The following is a 25,283-nucleotide window of genomic DNA, read 5'->3' on the forward strand; positions in this document are numbered from 1 at the left end:
AAAATAAATATGTTAACAATTTTTCTTTTTAATAAAGCTGCCTAACTGCCTTCCAAATAAAACCAAAGAACAGGGTATATCATATATTTAAAATTTTACTTAAAGCACTTTATGAAGTTTAATTTGCATGGCTCATATTGCCATGGAATATAAAACATGATTAGTAAGGGTAAAACATTTACAACCATCTAAGACTAAGTTCTATAAATATTTTCTGGTCTCAAGGCAGTTAGTTAATCAGAGGCCAAATATTCTACTCTGAGGAGTCGCATTTCCTCAAAAACAAGTCTTCTATTGTGGTATTGGATTTCCTTTACTGCCTCAGTTTGAAAACACTCTTGACACAGTTCATTAACTGTCTTTCCCACTTCATGCCACACATTAGGATTTTGTGGAGAATAAATAGTGGTCAATATTGAGGGGCTAAAGCTTAGATTTAAGACATTCAAGAGGAGAGAGGAGCAGAGAGGAGAGCAGAGAACAATGTTGGGAAGCAAGGTTGGGCTGCTGGAAGGCTGTGGCAGGAATCCTACACTGTGAAAAAACTAAACAATAATCTTCAAACCATTTTAAAACATAGACTTTTAAAGTGAATTTTAACTTGGAAGCAGAGATGGTGGGCATTTAGATTTCACTACATGTGATTTAATTTCAGTCCTGTTTTTAAAAAGAGATACACTCCAGCCCCAGCTAGACTCTGAGTTACATTCATATAATGATGAGCTCAAATAGTCCCAGAAAGCAAAGCTGAGAAGTCATTTTATTCATAAACTAATACAAATTCAATGAGCCTTTCTCACATTAGTAGTCGATTATATAACACTGGCTTCTTTCAAACACAATTCTGGGCAGCTTAAAGCAATATGAGCTATTATTTCAAAACCATGACACATTATGGTATATTTTTGATAAAAGGGGCATTAAACAACTACTAATATGGTAAACAGACGAGAAACTTTTCTGTCTTAGCACCTACGTTATTCTAATGTCAGAAGTTTTGCCATGCCCATAAATAAGTAGTATAATTCTTTACAAATCCTATGCGTTCTTCATGCCAGCAACAATAGAGATCAAATTGGCATAATCAATGCATTTATGTACTTACTTGTTCAATTAATGTACCTTTTACTAAACAATACTTTTAAAATATTTTTAACCACAGCACAGATTTACTTTAAAGGCTAATAAAATAATACTGTAAGAGGAAGTGTTTCTTGGCAAAAGTTGTTTTATTTGCAAAGGCATTTACTTTCTCTGTGATCCAAGTGTCTCAGTATAAACCAACCAAATTGTCATTACTGCACCTTAAATAAAGGCCAAATTAAAGTCCTTCCATTATTCTTGGCTAGTACAAATGCCCACATAAAAGGAAAGAAAACTAACATTCTCTCCAGGTAGCACCTGATCTGTACATGATTACAACAAAATGCCTGCTTGTGAATGCACTTGGCTAGATCAGTATGCCATACTAGAGAGAAAGCAGTGATTAGAGTAACAGAGCTTGTAAAAGTAAGTTGCTACTATGCTATGGCGATCTGGTACCTAAGAATAAATGATTCCTAATCCTACCCAGTTAGTTTTACAAGCAAGAAACTACCATAAAAAAGAAAGACCATATTAACATTCATCCATCAAAGATATAATGTTTTTGGAGGATGAGACTTTAAGATGTTACTGAGATGTGTGTCACGTGGAGATTATGCCTACAGATTTTTCTACATATTTTAGATGACTGAATCAAGAAGATATGGTATATGTACACAATAGAATACCATAAGGTAAACTCATGACATTCACAGGAACATGGATAGAGATAGAAATGATTTTGCTTGATGAAATACATCAAAAGGAAAAGCAAATATCGCATGGTTTCAATTATAGGAGCACTATAGGGGAACCAAGTAAGGGATCAGGAAAATAATAATAACAAGAACAATAGAAAATAAATAAATAACAGGCAACCATAAAAGACATTCTGCAGTGGAGAGGAAGGAAGAGAGTACAAGGGACTATCGTGATGGTTTTATCATTGATAAAACGGTGGTGGGAATTTTACAGGGACTATACCTGAAAGGAGAAAGCAAACACTGAACAATGACATATACGACGTACACACATAGAGAGACATAATTTATATAATAAAAATAAAAATTTAATGTGTCTGAACTACTGGAGAGAACTTACTAATTGTTGCGCTAAGACTTCTATCTAAAATATGTGAGGAAAGTTTTCTTCGAAAAACTTCATTTTCTTTTAAATGGAAACATTCAAGACCATTTTCAATTAGCTGATTCAAGTCCATCTGCAGTGCTGTGAGTCATGCTATTGGATGTATCACAGAGCCCTCTAGCGGTGGTAAAACTTATTTCACTTCGTTACAAATGTAAACTAGATAAAGTGGAACAAAAAATGTTTTCAGGATTTTACCTCTGAATGAGCCTTTTCCTCCGCCTGTAAAAGAGAAAATAAAAATGATTTAACGGTAATTAATTAGTGACAATTAATTCCACAAGTATAGACGTGTTAAATATTTTTAATTTACTGTTACCAGTATTTAAGAGGATATAGTAAAACACATAATATTGTTAAAATAAAATTCTAAGAATAGAAACTTTTAGAAACCGCAAATGACTAACTTACATATAAACCTCATGATATTTTAAAAATTAAGGGTATATGACTTATGGATACATAATATGCCTTAAAAGCAAAGGATAGACTAAACAGACAGTGTTACTCTAATAAGCAGACCATAAACAAGGGTTATAAAAGTATACTCTAAAATAGGTGGGGACAGGAGTAAATGAAATCTTTTTGTTTGTTTTGTTTTCACCATGGAAAATGAACTCTATGAAATTATAAGGATCTTAGTATGATTTAGGGGCCAGTATTTTTTTTTTTTTCTGTGACTTATAGATCATTAACAATTGTCAATAAGCTGGAAGAAAATTATTGACCTCTAGTGATAATTACAGAAAATTAGCTTATTACTTTCTTACTCCTCTTCCTTTTCCTAATGATTATCAATTAGCTTTATTGGGTGGCTAGTCAGCCAAATACTCAGTGTGAAGGCGATGATAAATGTGGCTGAAAAATATCTTTGGTTATGCAGTTTACAGAAATGAGAACAGCTGTAGGGTGTTTTTGACCTCAGTTGAGGATATTTTCTAACTCTGTTTTTTCTTTAGCATGCTAGAAAATGAGTTATGTGCATCATTATATTTGGGACGCTCCCTCTTTCCAAAAAAACCTAGGGGAATACATAATACTGCTCAGCTCATTGCCTTGAGCAAATACAAAGCTGAAGACAATACTGTCTTATTTCCTATCTCTACTTTTGGGACATTTCCAGATTAATTGGAAAAACAGTTAAACTACTGATTATATCTACTTTTCCTCCAGAAAATATAAAATAAAATAAATAAACATCAAAATAATTTTAATTCATAAACATCTTTAATCTGAATTTAATCTTTTCTTTATTATCGCTACTCAAAAAAAGTATGGCCCATAATACAGTGGTTAAATGAAAAGTTATTAACTATCAGAAATGTAACAGCCTTTATAAGAAATCTGTGTTGCATAAATAAAAGCTTAAATATGTTCATCTTAATTTTAGCTTTATAAGATTTTATTTTTAATTTTGGTCATTTCATAAAAAAATTGTTTTTTGAATTTATTTAAAAGTAGGTTTTTGAACTGATTGAGAAGTAAAGAGGGAATTGTAAGATAAAAATGTCATAAACTTAAAAGAAAGTTGGAAGTTGTTTGCCGTAAGCCATATGACACAAGTAACTGACTATTCTGTTTCCTTAGTACTTTGCACATTTACTGCCATTTTATTCTCCCCAGATCTTGCTTCTAGGCTTGCTAAGATTATATAAAACTGATACTCAATTAAAAAAAAAGGCATATTTAAAATTTTTTTAATTTTATTTATAAAGCCCTGAATAAGGTCTATATGCTAGTCCTAAGCATAACCATTACATATTAATATAATGTATATTTTATTTAGTGACTTTTCTTATCACTGATTTTCCAGAACTACCCTTTTCTTTGATGTTGCCTTCTTTTATATTCTGTGGTGGTTCTTAATATTGAATAGTTGTTACCATAAAGTTGAAGTAATGAGTCAAAATATTGACTTCCTCTCCCCCAACCCCCAGTGGGTTTGGCATGGGATAAAGATATGATAGAACATGATCACTTTCCTTTTTTAAATAATGGTTCTGATGCAAGCCCAATATACCAAAGACGGTAAACTATGTAAAACACCTTTCCCAAATAAAAACAGATCAGACTATATTTTATTCCGTATGCCATGGCTTGGTTATTCACTCACCCATTCAAACTTACTAAAAAATATTTAGTAACAGCTGTGTGGTAGGAAATTCTAAAATGGTATTCAAAGGGAACCAACCCTTTCTCTTTCCCTTATTAAACCAATACAATTTTGATTCTCAGTAAAAACGAATTTTTAAATACATAGTTAATTAGAAAACACCTACAGTAAGCATAAAAATTCAAATGCTTAACAGAACCAGACTTACATAGAATAAAATGTGTCCTGGGTAATTAAAAAAAAAAAAATCAATGGCCTTCCTACGCCCTCTTTTTTTTTTTTTCCACTTTTCATAAAGATAAGGATGATGAATGGTATTTCTTTCTGATGAAAGTGCAACAGTGTGGTAACTAACAATGCAAACTCAGCTCAGTGTCAGGGAGAAGTGGCAGATGGAAATTAACCTGAGAGCGCACAACAACATCTAAAGGGTTGACTGCAAAATTGTATGCTTGTTACTTGGTGTTCTGATGGTCATGTTTCTTTAAAAAAAAAAAAAAAAGGCCCTCCCTGGTGGCGCAGCGGGTTAAGGCACAACACTGAGAATCTAAAGCCGCTTCCGATGAGTTCGAATCCCGCCTGCCCCAGAGGTGACCACATGGCGTGGCAGACCTCTCCTGACCCGCCAGCTGCTCCCCTCAGCAGTGTACTTCGTCCATCTGCCTGTTCTGCTCCCCACTCTGTCTCTGGTGAAGCCTCTCACTGCCCCTGAGCCTCTGGCCTGTACCCCAGTTCTGTATGCACAAATAAATAAATCTTAAAAAAAAAAAAACAAAAACAACGAACTTAGAAAATTCAATTTCTAGGTAAAAGCTCCAGATTTCAACATTTTAGCTGGCATTTATAAACAAATTATCAACTCTAAGATTAGCAGGTAATTTTGTCCTGTGATTTCCAACCAATTTGCATCATTTCTGAATCTTTCTGATCAAAAATGTTGCAAGGTAATTGATTCAAGTCTACAAGATAATTTGAAAAAAATCACTAACCTGGAATTATAGAGACTTTAAAGAGTTGTGTTAAAAAAATAATAATAAAGAATAATCCTGGGCTCTCCCTGGTGGCGCAACAAGTTAAACCACCACATTATGAAGCTCTCTGAAGCTGCTGCAGCATGAGTTCAATCACCCCCTTCCCCGCCAGGGAGCTGATCCACATGGCATGGCAGACCTCGCCTGACTGCCCGCTGCTCCCCTCAGCAATGTATTTCAGTACATCTGCCTGTTATGCTCTCTGGTGAATCCTCTCACCCACCACACCTCTGGCCTGTACCCCAGTTCTGTATGCACAAATAAATAAATCTTAAAAAAAAAAAATCCTTCGGGTCCTTTCTGATGGTGCAATGGGTAAGGACTCAGCATAGTAAGCTGGCTGCAGCTGCTTCAGTGCGAATTTGATCCCCCACCCCAGAGGTGATCCATATGGTGAAGCAGACCTCTCCTGACTCACCCACTACTCCAGTCAGTCTGCTTGTTGTTCCCCACTTTATCTCTGGTGAACCCTGTCTCTACCTTCACTTCTGGCTTCAGTATGTGTAAATAAACAAAATGTAAAAAAAAAAAAATCCTTCAAATAGGATGTTGTGTTTCTTCACAACAAGCAATCTCTGCTAGTTTACAGTAATAGTTTTAAGCAACATATATAATTCTATAACTAGTGTTAGAGTAAATATGATTTACACTCTTGGTTAATGAAAATAGTAGCTTGTCTAGTAAGAGCAAGTAATGACAAACATTCTTCAAAAAAAACATATCTTTTTGTAAATATTTTTTTTGTTGTTTATTTGTTCGTTTTTTTTTTTTAATGTACCATGTGCAGCTATGTCAGTTTTAACAGGACCTAACTTCAAAAGGTTCAAGTCACCATGTAAATGATACTCCCTAGAACCCTATATTTCGAAATGTTTGTAATTTATGGTATACAATGTCCCTGATCTAACTATTCAGAAAGTCTATGAGCTGCCAGGCATGTATCTGGTTGTTGTTTTCCAGTTTTATTTTAAAGATATTGTCCAAAACAAATTAGGCAATTTGCCTGATGTCACACAATAATTACTGATAATGCTAGCAAGAATACAAATCAACTGAATCTTTATGCACTGTCCTTAGAAAGGCATGAAAAATAATGATAAATGGCCTTTTCCCTTCATGGCTTGAAAAGTACTTTCACAGATATTTTCTCATCGCCTGTGAAATCTCAGTGCAAGAAAACAGTAGACCAGAGACCGAGTGAGCAGCTTTCCCTTATCACAGATTGTCTCTTTATAGGTCCTCCGAATAGCATTGGTTTGATTTTTTTTTTTTTTTGTAGATCATCAATTCAAGTATACATATAAATATATATATGAGTTTTGTAATTCACAATAAAAATGTTTAAATTTCCTAATACATTATTAGATATTTAAATTTTCTAATAATGGCAACTTCTCAAGTGGTTTAATCACTTAACCCATTCTTTTCACACTTAAAACCACTGTCTGGCTCATTTCTAAATACTGGTTGTTAATATTAAGAACTGTCCACATTCCATACAGTATTCTTTATACAGTACTTCTCATTTACCCTTACTAATTATTCTCATGACGTTGATATCTATTTTTATCTATATACAATTTTTATAATGTGCTCATTTTGTTCCCTGTGAATTTCCCTGTCCACTAAATATGTGCCCATTTAAATTTAAATTAATCAAAATTAAAAATTCATTTTCTCTGTCATACAAGACATATTTCAAATACTCAATAGGCCACATGCAGATAGGGGTTACTTTGTCAACAGTGCAGATATAGAACATTTTCATACCACAAAAGGTCTCTTTGACTCATATAATTAGCTATCTTTTTCTCAATCCATGTTTTCTTCTTGAGTCTCAAGCTTCAAGAAAAAGCTTTTAAACAAATACTGTTTCTGTACATATTTAAATTTGTTCAGAATGATGCTGTATCTTTTAATGTAACATACAGACTTCCACTGTGCTGGCTGAAGTCGAAGTACCTCTCCCCAGTGGCAGTGACATTGGACAACAGGAGGAGCAGTGCACCTTAATATAGTCACTTTGTGTTCTTTCCTAAATTATTTCAATTTTCTCACTTATTTATCTATTTGCCTATAACAGTAGGTTAACATATACATAATACATATTTTAATCATTATAAAAAATGATCAGAAAAATTTTGCCTCTGCCAATGATAGTCTGATCTTGAGTATATAAAGTAGTATGTCTATAAGATTAACCTACAAAAAGAAACCATCATATATGAACTTAATGAAAATAAGAGGAAAAAAACAAAAAACAAACAAGAAACAGTTTGCTCCTATGCATCTCTAGGCAGTAACAGCAAAGGCAGTGAACTTTCATGAACCTTTAAATACAGGATTTGGGCCCTTCCTCATCTTTATTTAAAAAGTTAAATTATACCAAGTGGACAGAAAACTCATCTTGACAAAAACAAAATATAATTTCACACAATGACATTTCATTCTTAAGAAATCACATTCTATTAAATCACATTTTTATTCAGAAAATATCTTTAAAAAGAATAATTAGGCTACTGGCACACTCTGGTCAAAAAATTCACTTAAAAAATAGAATGGAGTGGGGCCCTCCCTGGTGGCAGAGCGGGTTAAAGCACAGCACTGAGAAGCTAAAGCCACTTCCACATGAGTTTGATTCCCGCCTGCCTCGGAGGAGACCACATGGCGTGGCAGACCTCTCCTGACCCGCCCGCTGCTCCCCTCAGCAGTGTACTTCGTCCATCTGCCTGTTCTGCTCCCCACTCTGTCTCTGGTGAAGCCTCTCGCCGCCCCTGCACCTCTGGCCTATACCCCAGTTCTTATGTACAAATAAGTAAATCTTAAAAAAAAATAGAATGGAAAAAGTAACATGCAACAATTACCAGTCATAGCTCAGAAAACCAAGCAAAGAAAATTAGTCAATATTATAAAATCATAATAAAACCAAGCACATGGTTTCACATATTGCTAGTCTCACCCCCAAGAGGTTTCATGGTACTGTATTTCTATCTACCCATGGATTGTAACTTCTCAGTACAGAGAAGTTAAATGACAGCACATCCAGGGGTCACAGAAGGGTGGAAGAACACCTGCTTGCTTATAGTAGTTGTGGGTATGTCCTCTTCCTATGTAACTTTTTTACCCAATGTATTTTATCATTGTGTACTTAGCAAAGGCAAGAATTTCTTCTTAACAGCCAATACTTACTGTAGAGTAAAGAGAAGAAGTGCTGGAGACCAGTGATAATGAAGAACCATGAACTAAAGAAGGCAAAAAAGAACAAGAGGTTAAATAGTGATGTCTGCTCAGAAACATTACAGTTTTATAGAAAATAAAGTAGCAAGGAGATTAAGGAAATAATAACAGCGAGACTAAAAATCTGACAAGTGTGCTATCATTTTTTGGGAGAACAAAATGTTAAGACATAGACAGGCCCTAGACCTGTCCTCTCATGTAAAACCCTCATTCATAGAGAGAAACCTTCATAGAGAGAAAGTGACAGGCAAAAGAGTCTTCAAGTGTGCTTGGCACATATGGAAAGCTTTAGCAAACTACACATTAAAAATAATCAAAAAGTCATGGAAATCTAAACTAAAGTGGTCATGAACTTTACAACCTACAGAAAAACCTTTTTTGTGTTTTATTTACTTAATTTGATTTTTATATGCCAAAAATATCCTTTCAGAATTTTTGTGCATATAATTCATGGAAATAAGCGTCTTATCCTACTTGATATTTCAACATAACCCATGAAGAGCTGATTATGCTCATTGAATTGGAGAGTTACTATTTATTTCGTAATTTTCATAATAGAAAAGAAACTCATTTCAAGATGATATCTCACTAAAATTAGGAATGGGAACGCACACTTTTTTTTTTTTCTCCTCCAGATATAGCAAAACACAATTAGACAGGTAATAGGCGGTTTGTACATCTAAATTTCTGTACATAAGCCTACAAGCTAAGTAAAATTGTGCTTAATTATAGTTGTCAAAAAATTCTTTCTCTTCTCATTGTAGGATAGTGCAAAGTAATTTCTCCTTATTCATCCATTAAACAAGCATAGCTGAACAAATACAATGTGACAGGAACTTGCTAGACCCTCAGGCTACAAAAATCACTGACATTCTTTTAGGAGCTTAAGATGTAACAGAAAGAGGTATAATTTAAAGGGTAATCACAACAAAGTAACAGGAATACTATCAAAGGCCGTGTGCTGACATTACAGAAGCCGGAGTTCACAATGTGGTCCTGAAAGCTATGTAGAATCATGGCTGAAGATGAACAAAAAAGGGTGAAATGAAGTGACATCAGAAAGACCCTCTTTCAAGCTGATTGCAATAGAAAATTGTGGGCCAAAATAGGAATGAAGGATGACTACCAGATGTTTGGCTTGAGCAAACACTACTAAAAGACATTAGTCATTAAAGAGAGGCATATTCTTTCAATATCGAGTATCACTGGTATGAATGAAGCATGTTAGAGTGATGTACAAAGGTGGACAATGGAGAGATGGGAGATCCCATTTTTGTTTTTTTACTGTTACATGCAATTTATAGGTCTAGGACCTTATAGTTTATGACTCAGTCTCTTCTCACAATGAACATTAGACAGGGCATCAATAAAATACCCCCCATCTATTCCAATATTTTGTTGATTCCAGACCACAGTTTAAGAATAATTCAGTATTCAGTGCAGGGACACCTAAAAAGCAGCCTGCCCACTTAGGCAAGATTTCAATTATTCAGGTCACTTAATCTTCATAGAGAGAAGACCAGAAATTCCCCACATAAAAACTGCATTCTATCTGCAAATGAGGCACTCCAAAAAACCATGAGTATGCTTAGCAAGTTATTTTTACTGTATTAATAAGAGGTCCCTCTGTGAATACAGTGATAGAATCATTTCAGAAGAGCAGTGAATTTACATTTCAGATTAGTTCTATTTTGTCTATCTACACTGCAGTAATCAGCAGGCTCACAGGGTATAATTCACTGTCTGTCACAATGGACTCAGTGATTTGGTTAATTTCCCAAAAGGCAGTGGCAATGTGGTCAAAGAATTTAGTGCCAGTGTGTTAAATGTACACCATAATTTTAATTTATGGATGCTTAAAGCAAATCACACCTTAAGATAAGGAGGAAAATCTCTCAAATGTTATTATCAAATTTAGTATTTGCAATTATACCATTTAGAAAATTACGTACATTTAAATATCAATCAAGTGAACTTATTATTTTAAAATAATTTCATTAAAACATAGTTATGTTGAACTTTACAATGATAAAGACATTGCTAGATCAGGTCAGAATTTTATTGCATGGAAGAAAATGTGACCTATAAAGCAAGCATTACATGTTAATTTTAAAATGGTATGATAACAAAAACTAACACCAGGGGGAGATATTGAGAATAAAAGTCAGCAGCACGTTCTAACTTGATGTTTTCCAGTTTATGTATATGTATGGTTCTCTAACTGAGGTGTGAAAGAAAACATTCACTCATACTTTATACACAAGGGCAATCCATCCCTCAAATCATGCAACTTGCTGTATAAGAATTCTGAGCTACTCTGATCTATTCTAGAGTCAACTATCAACTGTAATAATTTCAGGCACATTTCCAAATACATAAAAAAATTGCAAGGTGAAACAGACTAAAACTTCTTCAAACTTCAGAGATATATTTACTCACTCAAAGGAAGATTCATGATGTGAGTAATGTGACAGTTTTCCTCATAAGATTAAATAAAGCAACTTCATATTGACTCCTCACCACTCCTACCTTCTTCCATGCTGTCTCTGAATGAGCCTGAGTGACTGATGGCACGTGGTCTTTCCTCCAGAGAGGTGGCGCTCCCACAGAGCTGGGAGTCATCGTACAGATCAAAGGATGAGTCCTGAGCTGGGATGCTACTGGAACGCATCATACTGGGCCCAGGAAGGTTAAATTGAGATAGATTGGTTGGGCTGACTGAAAAACAAAGCACACAAATCCTATTATTTCAGGACTTGGATAATGAAAATAGAAGCTTGATCGCAAGTGAGAATGTGATCCCAATTTTTGTGGAAACATGGATGTATAGAACATCTTTATTAAGGTAGGCCAAGATGTCTCTGAAATGGTCAATAACAGTTACAGTGAAGTCCATCTTTTCTGCCAGCACTACATGGCCAGTAGTCTGTCAATTTTTAAAGCAATAGTAAACGTAATTACCAAGTAGCCTCTATTGTGAATGCTAGAAATAAAATAACATGACATTTTCTGCTGGCTAGCATAAAGAAAGGAGAGTTTCCTTCACCGTCTGCAGGTTTCTTTTTAGTGAAGAATACTTCATTTTAATGGGAAGAGCTGAATAGAAAGGAAAGTAAAATACATGAAAACCAAATTTCTCAAGAAAATCCATTCCAATCTTTTAGGCAAATGCTTTCAGTCATGTTGTGTTCTCAATTTAATGTGAGTTCATGGTCAGTATTGTCTTTATTACCAGTTAGATTATAGAGAAGACAACTTTTTTTTTTCTTTAAATGAAATGTAATATACAAGGTTTCTGAATCCCATCATAGGATTAATCACATAAAGCTATTTTCTACTGTGTCTAAGACCAGCATGTCATATTAAGATTGTCAAAAATTCCTAGTCACAATCTTACTGTGTTTCAGTGTATCTAAAGTAATACTCTGAGCCTGTAATTTGAAATAGGAATTTATTTACCTAGTGTCTGCTGCCAAATAGTTCTAAGGACACTCAACCTGTTAGGCCAACTGATAATCATCAATTACTTTTTTTTTAAAGGATATGCTTGGTTGAATGCACAAATACATTGGAAAGCAGTAACATTTTAAAATTTGGTCTGAAAGCAAAAATATTGAGATAAATATTAATCATAAATATCAATATTTAAGAAAATCAAAGTGAAGCAGCTCTGTGAATAATCCGGCAGGAATCTCTTAAGATATGACCTACTGAATACTTTCAAAACCTTGGGGAATTTACATCACTGATTTGGACTTAGTCAGAATTTGCTGTTTTTTTTCTTTGACATAGACTTTACACTGCTTTATAATATAATTACTGCCTCTCAGGCCAATGTAAACTAGGAAGGATATATACAATGAGGTAATTAAAAGGGAATATTTTCTATTTATCAGATCCTCTACTGAATGCTTTTGTAGACATTCAATGAATTAATTTAGAGAACAACCCTCATGGGTCTGCTAGTCCTAGGTGGCTTATCCAGCTTCCATTCCAAGAGCCCAACCCAATGAGGCACCTTTCACATCAATTAAGAGCATAACGCCAGATCACCCTGGGAAGGGTATGCATTATGAGGTATGACCAGGAACACCCAGGGGACTGAGGACGGATGCATAATCTTACTCCTGACTTATACATCACGAGGTATGACCAGGAACGTGTAGGGGGCCATTGACTGATGTATAACGAAGGACCCCAGAAGCTGATCACTGAAATGCCTTATTGATAAGACTGAAAACCTGACTGGAGAGTGAGGGCTGTTCTACATACCAAACTATCAGCTGATCACAGTTCCACCTTTTGCCCAGCTTCTTCTAATTCTCCCTTTCTTTTATACTTCTTCACATGATTAATGCTGTATGATAAGTCTACCAAGAAAAAGGCCAGGATCTTGCTCCTCAGCAGCATCCTGCATTATGTAGCCTGCTCCATGACTCCCATTTCTTTGGTCAGTGTGGTGTTGCCTGCTGCAACAAACCCTCTGACAGTTTTAGCTACAGACAGGAGTAAAATAACAAGAACAAGGAAAGAAACATAAGACTAAGATTTGCATCTGTGTGGGTCTATGTGAAATATAATAAAAAAAGAAACTATGGATTTGCAAATTTGCAAAATATGTAGCTCAGAAAGGACAAAAGGAAGGGACAGACGGAAAGAAGGGAAAAAAAGAAGAAAGGAAGGACAATGGCATGGAGGGGAGGAGGAAGGAGAGAAGGACTCAAGAGGAGGGGGAGAAAGAGAGTGACAGAGACAGAGACAGAAGTGAAAGTAACTTCCAGGCAGATCCCTTTAGTGAGCAGAGACCATTCAGTCTGGCTGAGCATCCTCCTAGGCTTGAAGTCAGGTGTTTGGATGTCAATCACTGCCTCTGATTCTTATAGATTGTGGGCTCCTTTTCAGTCAAATACCTACCTGAGCCTCAGCAGCCTAGAATGCAAAATAACAGCAGTGTTATCTACGTCAAGTAGTTGTCCTGAGCAATAAACAGCATATGTTACTCTGTGAACAGCAAACAGTCCTACAGATAAAAGGTGCAGTTAGTGTATTTTTATTCCCTCTGTAACTGGACAATTTTTATGGAGCAATACCAGAGCTCTTCTGAAGTAGGGTGGTAAAAGGAACAGAACAGAATCAATGTTTTAGAAAAATTTACCCAGGTTGGAAAAGTGGTATTTTCCAGTTGCAGAGGATGACATGGCAGAAGGAGAAACCAGAGGTGACTGGTTCCCGGTATCCTGCAGCCCTCCAGTAGAATGGGAACGGAGCCATTCTTTACCTTCTTCTTGGTTGGCCTGTCGAGACGATGGGGTATATCTGCAAAACAGCACAGCTAAGACATTTGAGCTTATCTACAAGGGCAAGGGCAAGCAATTCTAGGACAAGAAAACAATCGAGAAGCTTACTATTCAGACCGAACAATATTCTCAAACAGATTGAATCTAATTATAATTGCTTAGTTCTTCCAGATGATTTGATACCATCTGCTTGAATCTCACAGGGAAAAAAAAAATAAAAAGGATTTTGAGGTGAAAATTATGCTTCTGTGAGATATGTAGTTGAAAATCATAAGCAATGAACAGAAAAGCACAGTGCTTGGAAAATGCGAAGGGGGGTAAAGACACGGACTAAGTACAATGAACGGCAGCAGGCCAGAAGTTAGGGGTGTCGGACAAACGGTCACAGAAAGTGAAGGAAAGGAAACCCATTAACAGCTCTTAAAAGACAAACTGAAAAACATTTTTAAAGTAAAATGCCACTGATATGATGTCTGGATTTTTAAAAAGGATGGAGAAATGAGCTCACTTCTGCAACAAAACCTTGGAATTAAGTAACTGCAAACTATTTTGCGTTTGCCAAGCAATTAGGGAGAAAAAGAGTAATAGGCAAAGACCTATCTCCAGTGCTCACTGATCCGAGTAAGCAAATTCTTAGCATCAAAGAACAATTTGCCATCTTCATCTGCTGTTATACCTCTATAGGCACTGTGCTCCATAACTTCTCCTCAGATAAAAATGTAGAAGGATGCCCATGAATTAAGTTTTCACTAAATTCATGAGTTGAACAGTTATTTTGAAGCTATGTGATACTAGACTAGTTTACATATGAACTGGTGTTAGATACCAGTGTTCCTGAAAAATGGAAAATAAAATTCTTTTGCATTTGCCCTGGGGTACAGGGCAGAGGTGCAGGGGTGGTGAGAGGATTCACCAGAGACAGAATGGGGAAGAGAACAGGTAGATCGATGCAGTACACTGCTGGGGGAGCAGCAGGCCGGTCAGGAGAGGGCTGCCCCACCATGTAGGTCACCTCCTGGGCAGGGATCAAACTCGTGCTGAAATGGCTTTAGTTTCTTAGTGCTGTGCTTTTACCTGCTATGCCTCTTTTGGCACAGGGAGGGCCTCTTTTGCATTTTTTACCAAAAGGATTCATTTTAACTCATAATCTTAATTACAGCATTTGTCCTCTGATGATGAAAATATATTTCTTTGATTCAAGTTAGATCATACTTCAACCTTTCAACACTAACTGGCCACATCTGTAGACTATATGGGTTTTAAGGTTTTGCAAGCACATGCTTCCAAGATGTAAAATTTAAAGAAGTAAAAAAAATTTTTTTTTTTTTTAATTTTCAGAAGTGAGTTCTACCTTATGTCAAACGTATTCTCCCAGGACTAAATTTACTGAGTCTTAGCCTTGTGAACATCTTTACCTGCGTGCTATTTCACCTAATTCTCACACAAGAAAAAAAGCCTCAAGATTAAAAGTGATTTCAGAATCAATGCCAGGTGCAGTCATTGCAAACAAACAAAGGAGAAGAAGATAGACAGCACACAAAGTTTACATAACAACAGAGAAAGGCAGCAATTGTGCTGAGAGGAATATATATACCTTAGTCCCTTTTTGGGTAGTGTATTTCTGTCAAGCTGCATGCTGTTAAAACAAAGAAAACCCCTAAGGACATAATGTAAACAAAACTTCCAAATAACACATCCAACAGAAATGGTTCCCTTTTTGAACTAGACAAAATAAAATTTTTGTGACATGTACTTAATGCTGAAAAGGTCAATAAAAGGTGACCAGATGACCATTGTTATAACATATTCAAAGGCAATTTGTTGGCAGGGTTATTAGATGATAACAAACGACATAGTGCATTTCTTCTTTGGATTCTATCTACTTAATGCTGTGGTAGCTGTTCCCTCCTCATTCAACTGACTACCATTATGATTCCAAATGTGGGAGAATCAAGGTGGCAATGAGAAAGATCTGCTCTGCCTAAGCAAAAGCGACAAGTTCCAATGACATCCTCCAATGCAAACACGATGTAAAACATTTTTGAATACTTCTTTTAATCTTCAAATGAGTTTTAAGAAAAATTAAAGGCAGCTGTATTTCCCTTAACATATAAGAGAGGAAATAATATAATAATCATCTGCTTGAAGTGGAATACTATTTTAATATCTTAAATTATATTCTCTTTCAGAAATTATAAATTAGGTATGTAAAACACACAAAATTTATACATCTCTATTTTTTAAAAAATATCTCAATGCTCATAGAAAGAATGAAAAGTTATGTATGAAGAAAATGAGAAACAGAATAAAGGAAATAAAGAGGGGTCAACTAAGTGGGATAAATCTAGCAGTTTCTGTCATGCAAATAAACAAATAATTCGGTTAATTAATTTGAATTTGCAGAACGGAAGCTCTTTCCATGAGACCCTCAAATGATCAAAATTAGATACACAGGATATGCAAAATGGGGATGATATAACATGAATGCAAACACAGTGACTTGAAATTTCATGGCTAAAAATCAAAGCTGAAATGTTTTCTTCTTTCTATACTCCACTATTTAGCACTGTAATAGAAAGCACTCGATGGCATTATATAATGTTAATTATTGGGATATCCATATAAATGCTATATTATATGGAGGCCAGCTCTGGTATATATTGTGACTATGGAAGTTCTTTTTTTTTTCCTTTTAAGAAGTTGAAAAAAAAAAAAAAAAAAAAAGAAACCTAACGAAAAAAATTTCACACATTGCTAAATTTGAATTACACAGCATCAAACCATTAACATGGTTATAAGTTATTTTAGAAATGATATCTTTAATGTGTGCAAATTTATAAAAGTTTAATACGATAGAAGAAATAGAAAATGTACATTGATTTGCCAGTGTTTTTGTTTATATAAAGTACTATGTTTATATAAGAGAATTTAATGAGAGAAAATTCAGGAAAAATACACTTAAATGTACCAATTTAAGTTACAACTTAAAGTAGAAGTGCATTTTGCATATGGATATTAGTAATGTTAAAATATAGACCCTTTCCACAAATTCTGCAAGGCTGCAAACTCACTAGCTAGGGTCAAGTAGGCATAGAAATGAGTGAAGTGGGGATTTTAATCAGTGGTCTGGAAAGAACGAGCACTGATTGCCAATAAATGCTGTGCAGGAATGTGAAGGCAGGGTTGCCAGAACTGATATTTAAAGACGAGTCAGAAATTTGTAAAATTCCTTGCTAATTTAAGCAATTTTTAAAGTTTGGGAAGGTCACACACACAAAGAAACCCCCCCCTCCCCCGCAAAAAAAGTGGATTTGTTATGGCCCAAAAGTCACCAATAACATAGGGCAACTAGAGGAAAAAATGTTAAAAACACATTTTATAATTTTAGGATATTTAAATTGAGAGAAATTTAAACACAAATTAAAATCTTTGTGAAAAACTATTGATTTATAGAACTAGGAAATGTGTATCAAATTATCAAGCTATTCTGAAACTATAAGTAGGTAAGTTATGAACATATATATGTGAGTATACTGTTATATATCTTAGCTCTCTCTATTCTTAAATATTTACAATTCAGTGTACTTTCCTTCAATATGTTTTTTTTTTAGTGTTTCCAACATTTTACTAAATGTTTAATTATAATTCAGGAAGATCAGCGATGAGATGTGAAAATGCTACAATATCAGGCACTGTATGTGACCATTAATGATTTCACGAATAACACAGTTGAGACATGTGGCCAAAGATCCCTTTTGAAGGTTTTGGCTGTGCCAAGAAACAAACAGCAGTAAGTTTACCAGGGAATGGTGGCAGTTTTAAGATAATTCTTGGATAAAGTGTCAGTACCAAAATATCTAAAGAGGAGTTATTGGGGTAAAAGAATGTAATCATTTTGGTCAACAGTCATGCTTTCTAGTAAACATGTTAGGTAATGAAAGCCTCATTCTGACCTCCATTTTAATTTAAAAATACAATAACTCATTAAGCCAATGGGAAATACCTTGCCATACCACTTTCTTTCAAAGGGCCCATTAAAAAATGTCACCAGTGTTAGGATTTGTCACTAAGAATTCATATTTAAAAATTGACTTTTTCATTCAATTCTACTGAAATTACCCTGGCTAATTTTCTAAAGAGATGCTAATAAAGTAAACTGATCATATTGCTCAGACAGAGTATAACTGTAGAATGCATCTACATTTGATCTTTCAAGATACTTAAATTATCATAAGGAGTTGAGTTGCCCTGGAGTTTAAGCCAAATCATTGAAATATCTTCATTGAAAAATCAATGAAAACATCACTCAATATGTAAAACATACTCTGAATCATGTTCAAGTTGCTCATTAGTTATACATGTATGCATTCATCTCAATTACTCAATTAGCCAATTATCCTATATTAATAGTATTGCTTCTTGCAATAATCAATAAGCCCAGTCTCATCAATCTTATAGCTCTTCAACCTTACATCTCTTACATAGCGGCACTCCCACTGAAATCAAAGCAATATAATGGGAGAAGGAGGTAGGCACGGTGCAGGGAGGAAGGGTGAGGACTTCATCAGCGCCTCTAGGAAAGCTCACCTTTCTGAGAGAGTAGATCTCACACTACCCGTTCTCATGAGCAGGCTCTGAACCTCGTGGGCGCCTGTGGTCAGTCCAGACAGGGAGCCATGATGGCTGAGGGGGAGGTCAATAGACTCAGAGCTCGTATGGAGGCTAGTCATGGACTGGTAACTCGGCGTGTCCTTGCTGCCAGCAGAGGAACTGCTCAGATTGGCAGCCCACACGAGACCACCTGATGTGAAAGAGTGAACCGATGCTGGGCTGGAGGCCAACGAGTGGCTTAAGCTTATAACATCTGTTGTTAAGTCAGAGGGTTTATTGAAGAGAGGGCTGCTGCCGCCACTCAGCCCACCAGCACTGCCCATGCTGCCCGTACCAGACGACGGTGACTCCAGACTGCCTTGCCGCGCTAATGTGGTACTAGGACTGGGCATTACTGAGGAGGATTTCACACCCTCAGTATTAGGTACAGAGGCAGATTTGCCACCTGCCTTGGCACCAAACAACCTAAAAGAAAAACAAATAACAACTTCAGTTGTTCCAAGAAGCTAATATCCACATTTAATATTAAGGGTTACAGTACACAGAGTCAAGTGTGCTGTGGAGAACCAAGCTCCCAAGCACATCCTGTCTCTGTGTTAATGAGTTTTATGAGCTTGCACATCTTAAGCTAATGCCAAAAATCTTTCATATCACCAGAAGCGGCCTTTGGTACTGGGCTGCCACCCAGGGGAGAAAGGGAAGTGGGCAAAACAAGCACATTACGCATGGAAATCCCTGGCTTTGACAATATAAGGGATCATGAGAGTCTTTCAAGAAAGTTAAAAAATTTGACTGGACTTGCTATTACCTATTTAGAAAACCATTATAATGAAACAACTTCTACGCATTCGGTATGTAGCAGTCAATTCTTCTTTCTTTTCTTTTTTTTTTTTTCCATTTTAAAATTTTATGCAAAATCTAAAGAAGTGCTTAAGGCAGATTTAGGAAGTTAAGTTGCATATGCAGCAGCCTGAGTGACTGTCAGAGAGTAGTTGTCTAGAAACAAAATCGGATGCTTGTTGGCAACCGTTCAGTTTGTCTGTATTTTCTCCCAAGACCAAAGGGTTTTATATCAGTTGCCAGTGTTATTCATACATATTTATAATAGTGATTTGAAGCATAGTTGGTGCTAAGTTGGATGTTGGAGTTTAGTTCAGAAAACATTTTAGTTTTGTAAGTGAAGGAAATGATATAATTGAATTTATGTAAATATGGAAATAAAGTGATATGATGTAATGGCATAATGATTACTAATTAAGTTGCAATGAAATTCACATCTATCGTGAAAATTTATGACGAATATGAGAAATTGTTTCATAGGTAATGGGCCACTGGAGGGCACTATTAGCTTTGATTTAAGCAACAGAATTACATATTGCCACTCTGCAAGTCATAGCTTGTTCTTACCAATAACAAACATCATTTTAAAAAAAACAGTTTTCCAGGAACAGTATTTCTACTGAGGAATATAACCACTAGGCTTTTCAAACACCATGTACCTGAGATTGCCTCAAATGCAAAAATAATGTTCCAAGACCCTCTAATGCCCAGATAACAGGATTCTGGTTTAACATTAAAAATAGTTAACAAATAATGGAATCTAAACCATACTCTAGCATTTCAGGAAGGAGGAAACAGACATAGAAACAATTTACCCTAAGTCTTGGACTACATATATTTTCCTGTGACTTAAAGTACATTATTTTATTTAAAGAGTGCTACCTTAGAGTAGACCTCCATGTTTTCAATACCAGTGACAGTCAAGAAGCAAAAACCAACTTATGCAGATTATCAACAAAAGCTGATGAAATGCAGAAAACCAGCCCATTCTTAAGTTGTATCCTTGGCAAAACATTGGACTGTTTTCAAATTCTGTCAATCATATGATATTTATTTTCCTTTGTGTGCCAAGGTATGATATTATAAAAAGCTGTCCAGTGCAATCTACTACTAGAAGTACAAATTCATCTATTCAATATGTTCATGATGAACTCATTAAGAGCCGGTAGCAAGATGAATACTGGAAATGTATACCCAACAATAGTCACAAAGACCAGTTTGCTTTGGTTTTTATATTGTGAAAAAGGGGATAAAAATCTATGGAAATTTTACAAGCTGTTACTTTGTTTTATCACTATCCATAGGGATTGCCATCTGCTTTTAAGGTTCTTAGAGAATGCTGTGTTCCTAATATAATAAAACTGAATTTCTCAAATATATATACTGATAGCTATGTGATCAACTTGTTAAAACTTATTGTAGTCAGACTGAATAAAATATTCTATCATAATATATATATATACACACACATACACACATACATATACACTTGCAGATATATGTGTATATACACATGTCTGTATATATATATATCCTAAAACATGAAAATATTTCATAGCATAGGATATAGGACATATAAATCCCAAGGTAAACCAAGCCATATTTCCCCAGCATTGTTTTATCCATCCTTACCTGCGGAATGTAGGTGAGGCGATATCAGGATACTTGGATCCTTGCTGCCTAAGCCCTTGAGTCCCACAGGCACTGGCAGAGGTGGGGCTGGATTTGGGGGAACCTGACAAAGAGACACTCTCTGAATCGGAGACTGCTACTTTCTCCTTTTCTTTGTCTGTTTGGTTCACAGAGACAGGACTTGAGCGCCCTGAACCAATCTTAGTGGGTTCTCTCAGTTTCGAGGTGGTGGCACCAGCTGACTTGCTACTGACATTGGAATCAATACTGCTGGTGCTGGATCTGTGCCCCCCTCGGCCAGGAATGCCACTGGGGCTGGACTTTGAAGGGCGGGGCAAGCTGCGGTACTGCAGGGATGTCTTAGAGCTAACATGCAGCACGACATCATCCTGATTCTGTGACCCATCCAAACTGGTTTTTCTCCCTGCATTTGACTTCCCACCAATGGCAGCAGATTTGGGGATTTTCCCCAGCGTGGCTGAGCCACTGGTTATGGTCGCTCCACTGCTTGTGATCATAGTAGATGATCCTACTCCACTTGGTTTCTTAAATCCAAAAGAGCCAGTGGCCGTTGATCTTCCAATGCCCGAAGGGGGCTTTTTCCCTTCATCACCACTACTTTTTCCTGCATCTGAAGGAGATCGTTGTAGAGATGATCCTTTCAGAGGAGTTTTCCCTTTTTCGGAAGCTTTGGCATCATCAGTTTTTCCTAATTAATGAGAAATAAATATGTGTACCTGCACATTTTGATCTCATAACACATTTCTTCAAACAATGCATCAAATCTAGGATCCTCATTGGGTCACAATGGTTAAAGCATAGCATTGTAAAACTATTAGCGGCCACTTAGATGAATTCCATACCCAGCCACGGAGGTGACCCACATGGTGAGGCAGACCTCTCCTGTCTCCCCCACAGCTCCCGTCAGTAGTGTAATTTGTTATTACTTCCCTTCTTAAATATTCATTGTTTTAGATTTACATAGACATGTCCTTGAATATGTGGAGAAAACTGAGTGCAAAGGTATAAAACTATGTCTCTTTGAGAAATGATGATGAGACATTGATATGATAACATGAAAACATATATTTGGCTTACTGTTGTCTGTATTTCCCCACTCATTATAAGGACAGCACTTAATCGTATCAATTTAAGTGCTAGAAAAGAAACCATTTGAATGCTGCCAGATGAGTGTATGTGGTGTGCCCTGTTACATCAGTACCTCAGGTGGAAATTCTTAAAATCAGGCACTAATTTAAAAAAGGGAGCCTTTTAAAAATGAATCTGGCAGACATTTTTTCACTTTCTTCTTTCGTGTCTAATCACAAGTTTTTCAAATCACCAGCATTCCAAATCATCAGATTAGTATGATTTCGTTTGTCCCTCATTTTGGTAATGAAACTTAGTGGCTGAGTGAATGTACACATTCCATAAGCAAGGCAGCATAGAAGCAATCCTGTTTTTTGTTTGATCCCCACATGCCCAGAAATGACTGTGACAAAGTTGTCCTAAATTATGATGGTACGCTCTAGAGAAAGTCTAGATTGCTATATACATGTGAACTTACAGGGTAAAGGATGTGGAATTTAGGCCCTCCCTGGTGGCAGAGCAGGGTAAAGCACAGCACTGAGAAGCTAAAAAGCCACTTCAGCATGAGTTCAATTCCCACCTGCCCCGGAGGTGACCACATGGCATGGCAGACCTCTCCTGACCCGCCCGCTGCTCCTCTCAGCAGTGTACTTCGTCGATCTGCCTTTTCTGCTCCCACCTCTGTCTCTGGTGAAGCCTCTCACCGCCCCTAAGCCTCTGGCCTGTACCCCAGCTCTGTATGCACAAATAAATAAATCTTAAAAAAAAAAAAAAAAAAAGGATGTGGAATTTAGAGAGAGAGAGAAAAAAAAAAAACACAGTATGGCGAGCTGGTTTAATTAAAGAATATCTACTCAACAGAACATGAGACAAATGGAAGTAATAAAGTGGATTGCTTTCATATGCTAGCTGCTGAAGGGCAAGCCTACCGGGGGTCTTGAGTGCACCTGTCCCAGCTTTCTGCCTAGATGGAGCTCCACTTTGGGCAGACAGGCCTCTTCTCCAGGAACCTGTCTGTGAAACAGACAGCGACGTTTTCTGCCCCACCTTCTCGGCATCTTCAGGAAGTCCAGAGGACACATTCTTCCATTTGCCCCCACCATCCCCAGGGCTGTCAAAGTCCTCTTCTGTTTTTTTCAGTTCCTCGGCACAATCCCACGTCTCATCTGTTGTAGAACGTTTCTCTGAATCTGTCTTCAGCTACGAAAAAATATATATATGGAAAAAGGAAAAAAACAAGCATGCAGAAAATTCTATAAAGTGTGAATTAGGTACCAGAAAGCACTTTCAGATAACTGGTTAAAAATGGCACTGATTTATATTTTAAAAGAATCCCAAGACTCCTCTATTTTTTATCTGTCTTCAATTAATTTTCATTAGCTTTAGTCGCCTAGTTCTCACTTGCACATATTAGAGAATGTCAGAATAAAAAAGTGCAAAAAATCCAATTAAACACTCCAGAGAGGAATGAATTTTCGATGTCAAATCTAACAAGGAAAAGTAAGACAAGATAAAACTTAATTATCTAATATCCATTTTTGATTTACCCTTCTCAAGATATTCACTATCGTATTTCAGAGATCAATATAAAAACATTCTGGAACTATTCATTCATATAAGAGGTTTTATATTTTAAACAAGTTTTATATTTTAAACAAATTAATATTTAAAGAGATGGTAATAGTAATATAATGTATTTATATACAAGCTACTTCAGTTCATATTTTATACTTAAAAGCATAAACATATTTATTAAAATATATTACATATTTTAGGCTGAGGCTATACTACATTTTTATTAATAGAACATCTTTTGGGGAGGGCCTTCCTGGGGTACAGCGGTTACAGTGTCAGTGCTATCAGGCTGTCGCCATCCAGTGCAGCCTGAGTTGAATCCCTACGAGGGAGCTGACCCACATGATGCAGCAGACCTCTCCGAACTCATCTGCTGCTCCCCTCAGCAGAGTATTTCAGTAGATCTGCCTGTTATGTTCCCCACTCTGTCTCTTGTGAATCCTCTAACCTCCCCCACCACCTCTGGTTTTTGTATGCATGAATAAATAAAAATAAATCTTCAAAAAATATTTTTTTGGGAAAAATGTGACTGGTTGAGAAAGACAATCCTCACCTGAGTGTTCTTCCTGGAAGGGACAGTGATGTTGGAATATGAGCTGACTGAAGATGCGGTGTTCAAGTCATCAGTGCTGATGTTGTCGAGCGTGTCACTGAGACCACTGCTCACCGAACTACTGTCGTCCCAGCTAAAGGCAAGACAGGCAACAGCCATGAGCTCAATAGGAGATGCACAGTGCAAGTCACCTCTATCATATATTGGAAAGACAATCCTTTTAACCTTATGGTGAAAAATTATTTATCTTCATTTTTGAAAAATTAAGTTAAGAACTGAGGGCAGTTCTGAGAGTAACCTTATTTGATATTTGTGAAGAATCAGTATCTAGAGCACAGTCAGGATGCAGGGGAACTTTATGGAAGGAAGAAAAACCTACTACAGATAATTTTACTAAGAATAAGAGAAAGGCAATTGTTTATACTTATACAAACGAAGCCTAAAGGAATACCTAGTGCAATATAATCAATATTCAGAGAGTAAAATTAAACAAAACAGTGACATTTCTAATGGTTATTTTCAAAGTAGCTTTTTCTGGCACAGAATGTAAGATCAATATTTCTAATAATAGCTTCCACCAATGTAAATCATTGTATCAGTGACTAGAAAGTTAAATGCAACAACTCTTACTGGAATCATAAAACCCACATACATTTAAAACCATTCAAAGTGAACACAACTAGTTATTGTTTAAAATGATAAAAAATGGGAGCATTCAAAATAAGATGTAAACTTTCGATCTTCACAATAAGAATAAAAATGTATGTAAATAACAAATGCAATTGACATGGACACATTTGCAAATTCAGCTTGGCATAAAGAAAGAACAAGGGATTCTTAGTCCTCCATTTGAGCCTCTTCAGAGATAAGCAGCTAGTACTTTACTGAAACATGCCATCTGTCTTCCGATTTCATGGATTTGTAGGCAAAGCAAATGAATCACTTTTATGAACTATTTCATAATACCTTACATTTTACCATTGACTCAAAGTGCTTTAAGATCTCAAATTCAGGCCCTCCCTGGTGGCACAGCTACTTCCACATGAGTTCGATCCCTGCCTGCCCTGGAGGTGACC

At 36.2% G+C, this 25,283-nt stretch overlaps 1 protein-coding gene across 2 annotated transcripts in view; it reads right to left on the reverse strand.

Annotated features, from left to right (window-relative positions):
* Window positions 1-25,283, reverse strand: part of NAV3 (neuron navigator 3) — a 263,498-nt gene that overhangs the window by 56,167 nt on the left and 182,048 nt on the right. For both annotated transcript variants that reach the window (XM_004675863.2, XM_004675862.2), the window contains exons 13-21: window positions 24,208-24,340; window positions 23,009-23,279; window positions 20,991-21,699; window positions 18,495-18,983; window positions 15,502-15,543; window positions 13,766-13,926; window positions 11,140-11,328; window positions 8,563-8,615; window positions 2,428-2,451 (exon numbers count right to left, since the gene is read on the reverse strand). In XM_004675863.2, coding sequence (XP_004675920.1) covers window positions 2,428-2,451; window positions 8,563-8,615; window positions 11,140-11,328; window positions 13,766-13,926; window positions 15,502-15,543; window positions 18,495-18,983; window positions 20,991-21,699; window positions 23,009-23,279; window positions 24,208-24,340 — 2,071 coding nt within the window. The remainder of the gene's footprint in view (window positions 1-2,427; window positions 2,452-8,562; window positions 8,616-11,139; window positions 11,329-13,765; window positions 13,927-15,501; window positions 15,544-18,494; window positions 18,984-20,990; window positions 21,700-23,008; window positions 23,280-24,207; window positions 24,341-25,283) is intronic.

This window comes from Condylura cristata, unplaced genomic scaffold (assembly GCF_000260355.1).
Source record: "Condylura cristata isolate star-nosed mole 26May11 unplaced genomic scaffold, ConCri1.0 scaffold00004, whole genome shotgun sequence".
Classification (NCBI taxonomy): domain Eukaryota; kingdom Metazoa; phylum Chordata; class Mammalia; order Eulipotyphla; family Talpidae; genus Condylura; species Condylura cristata.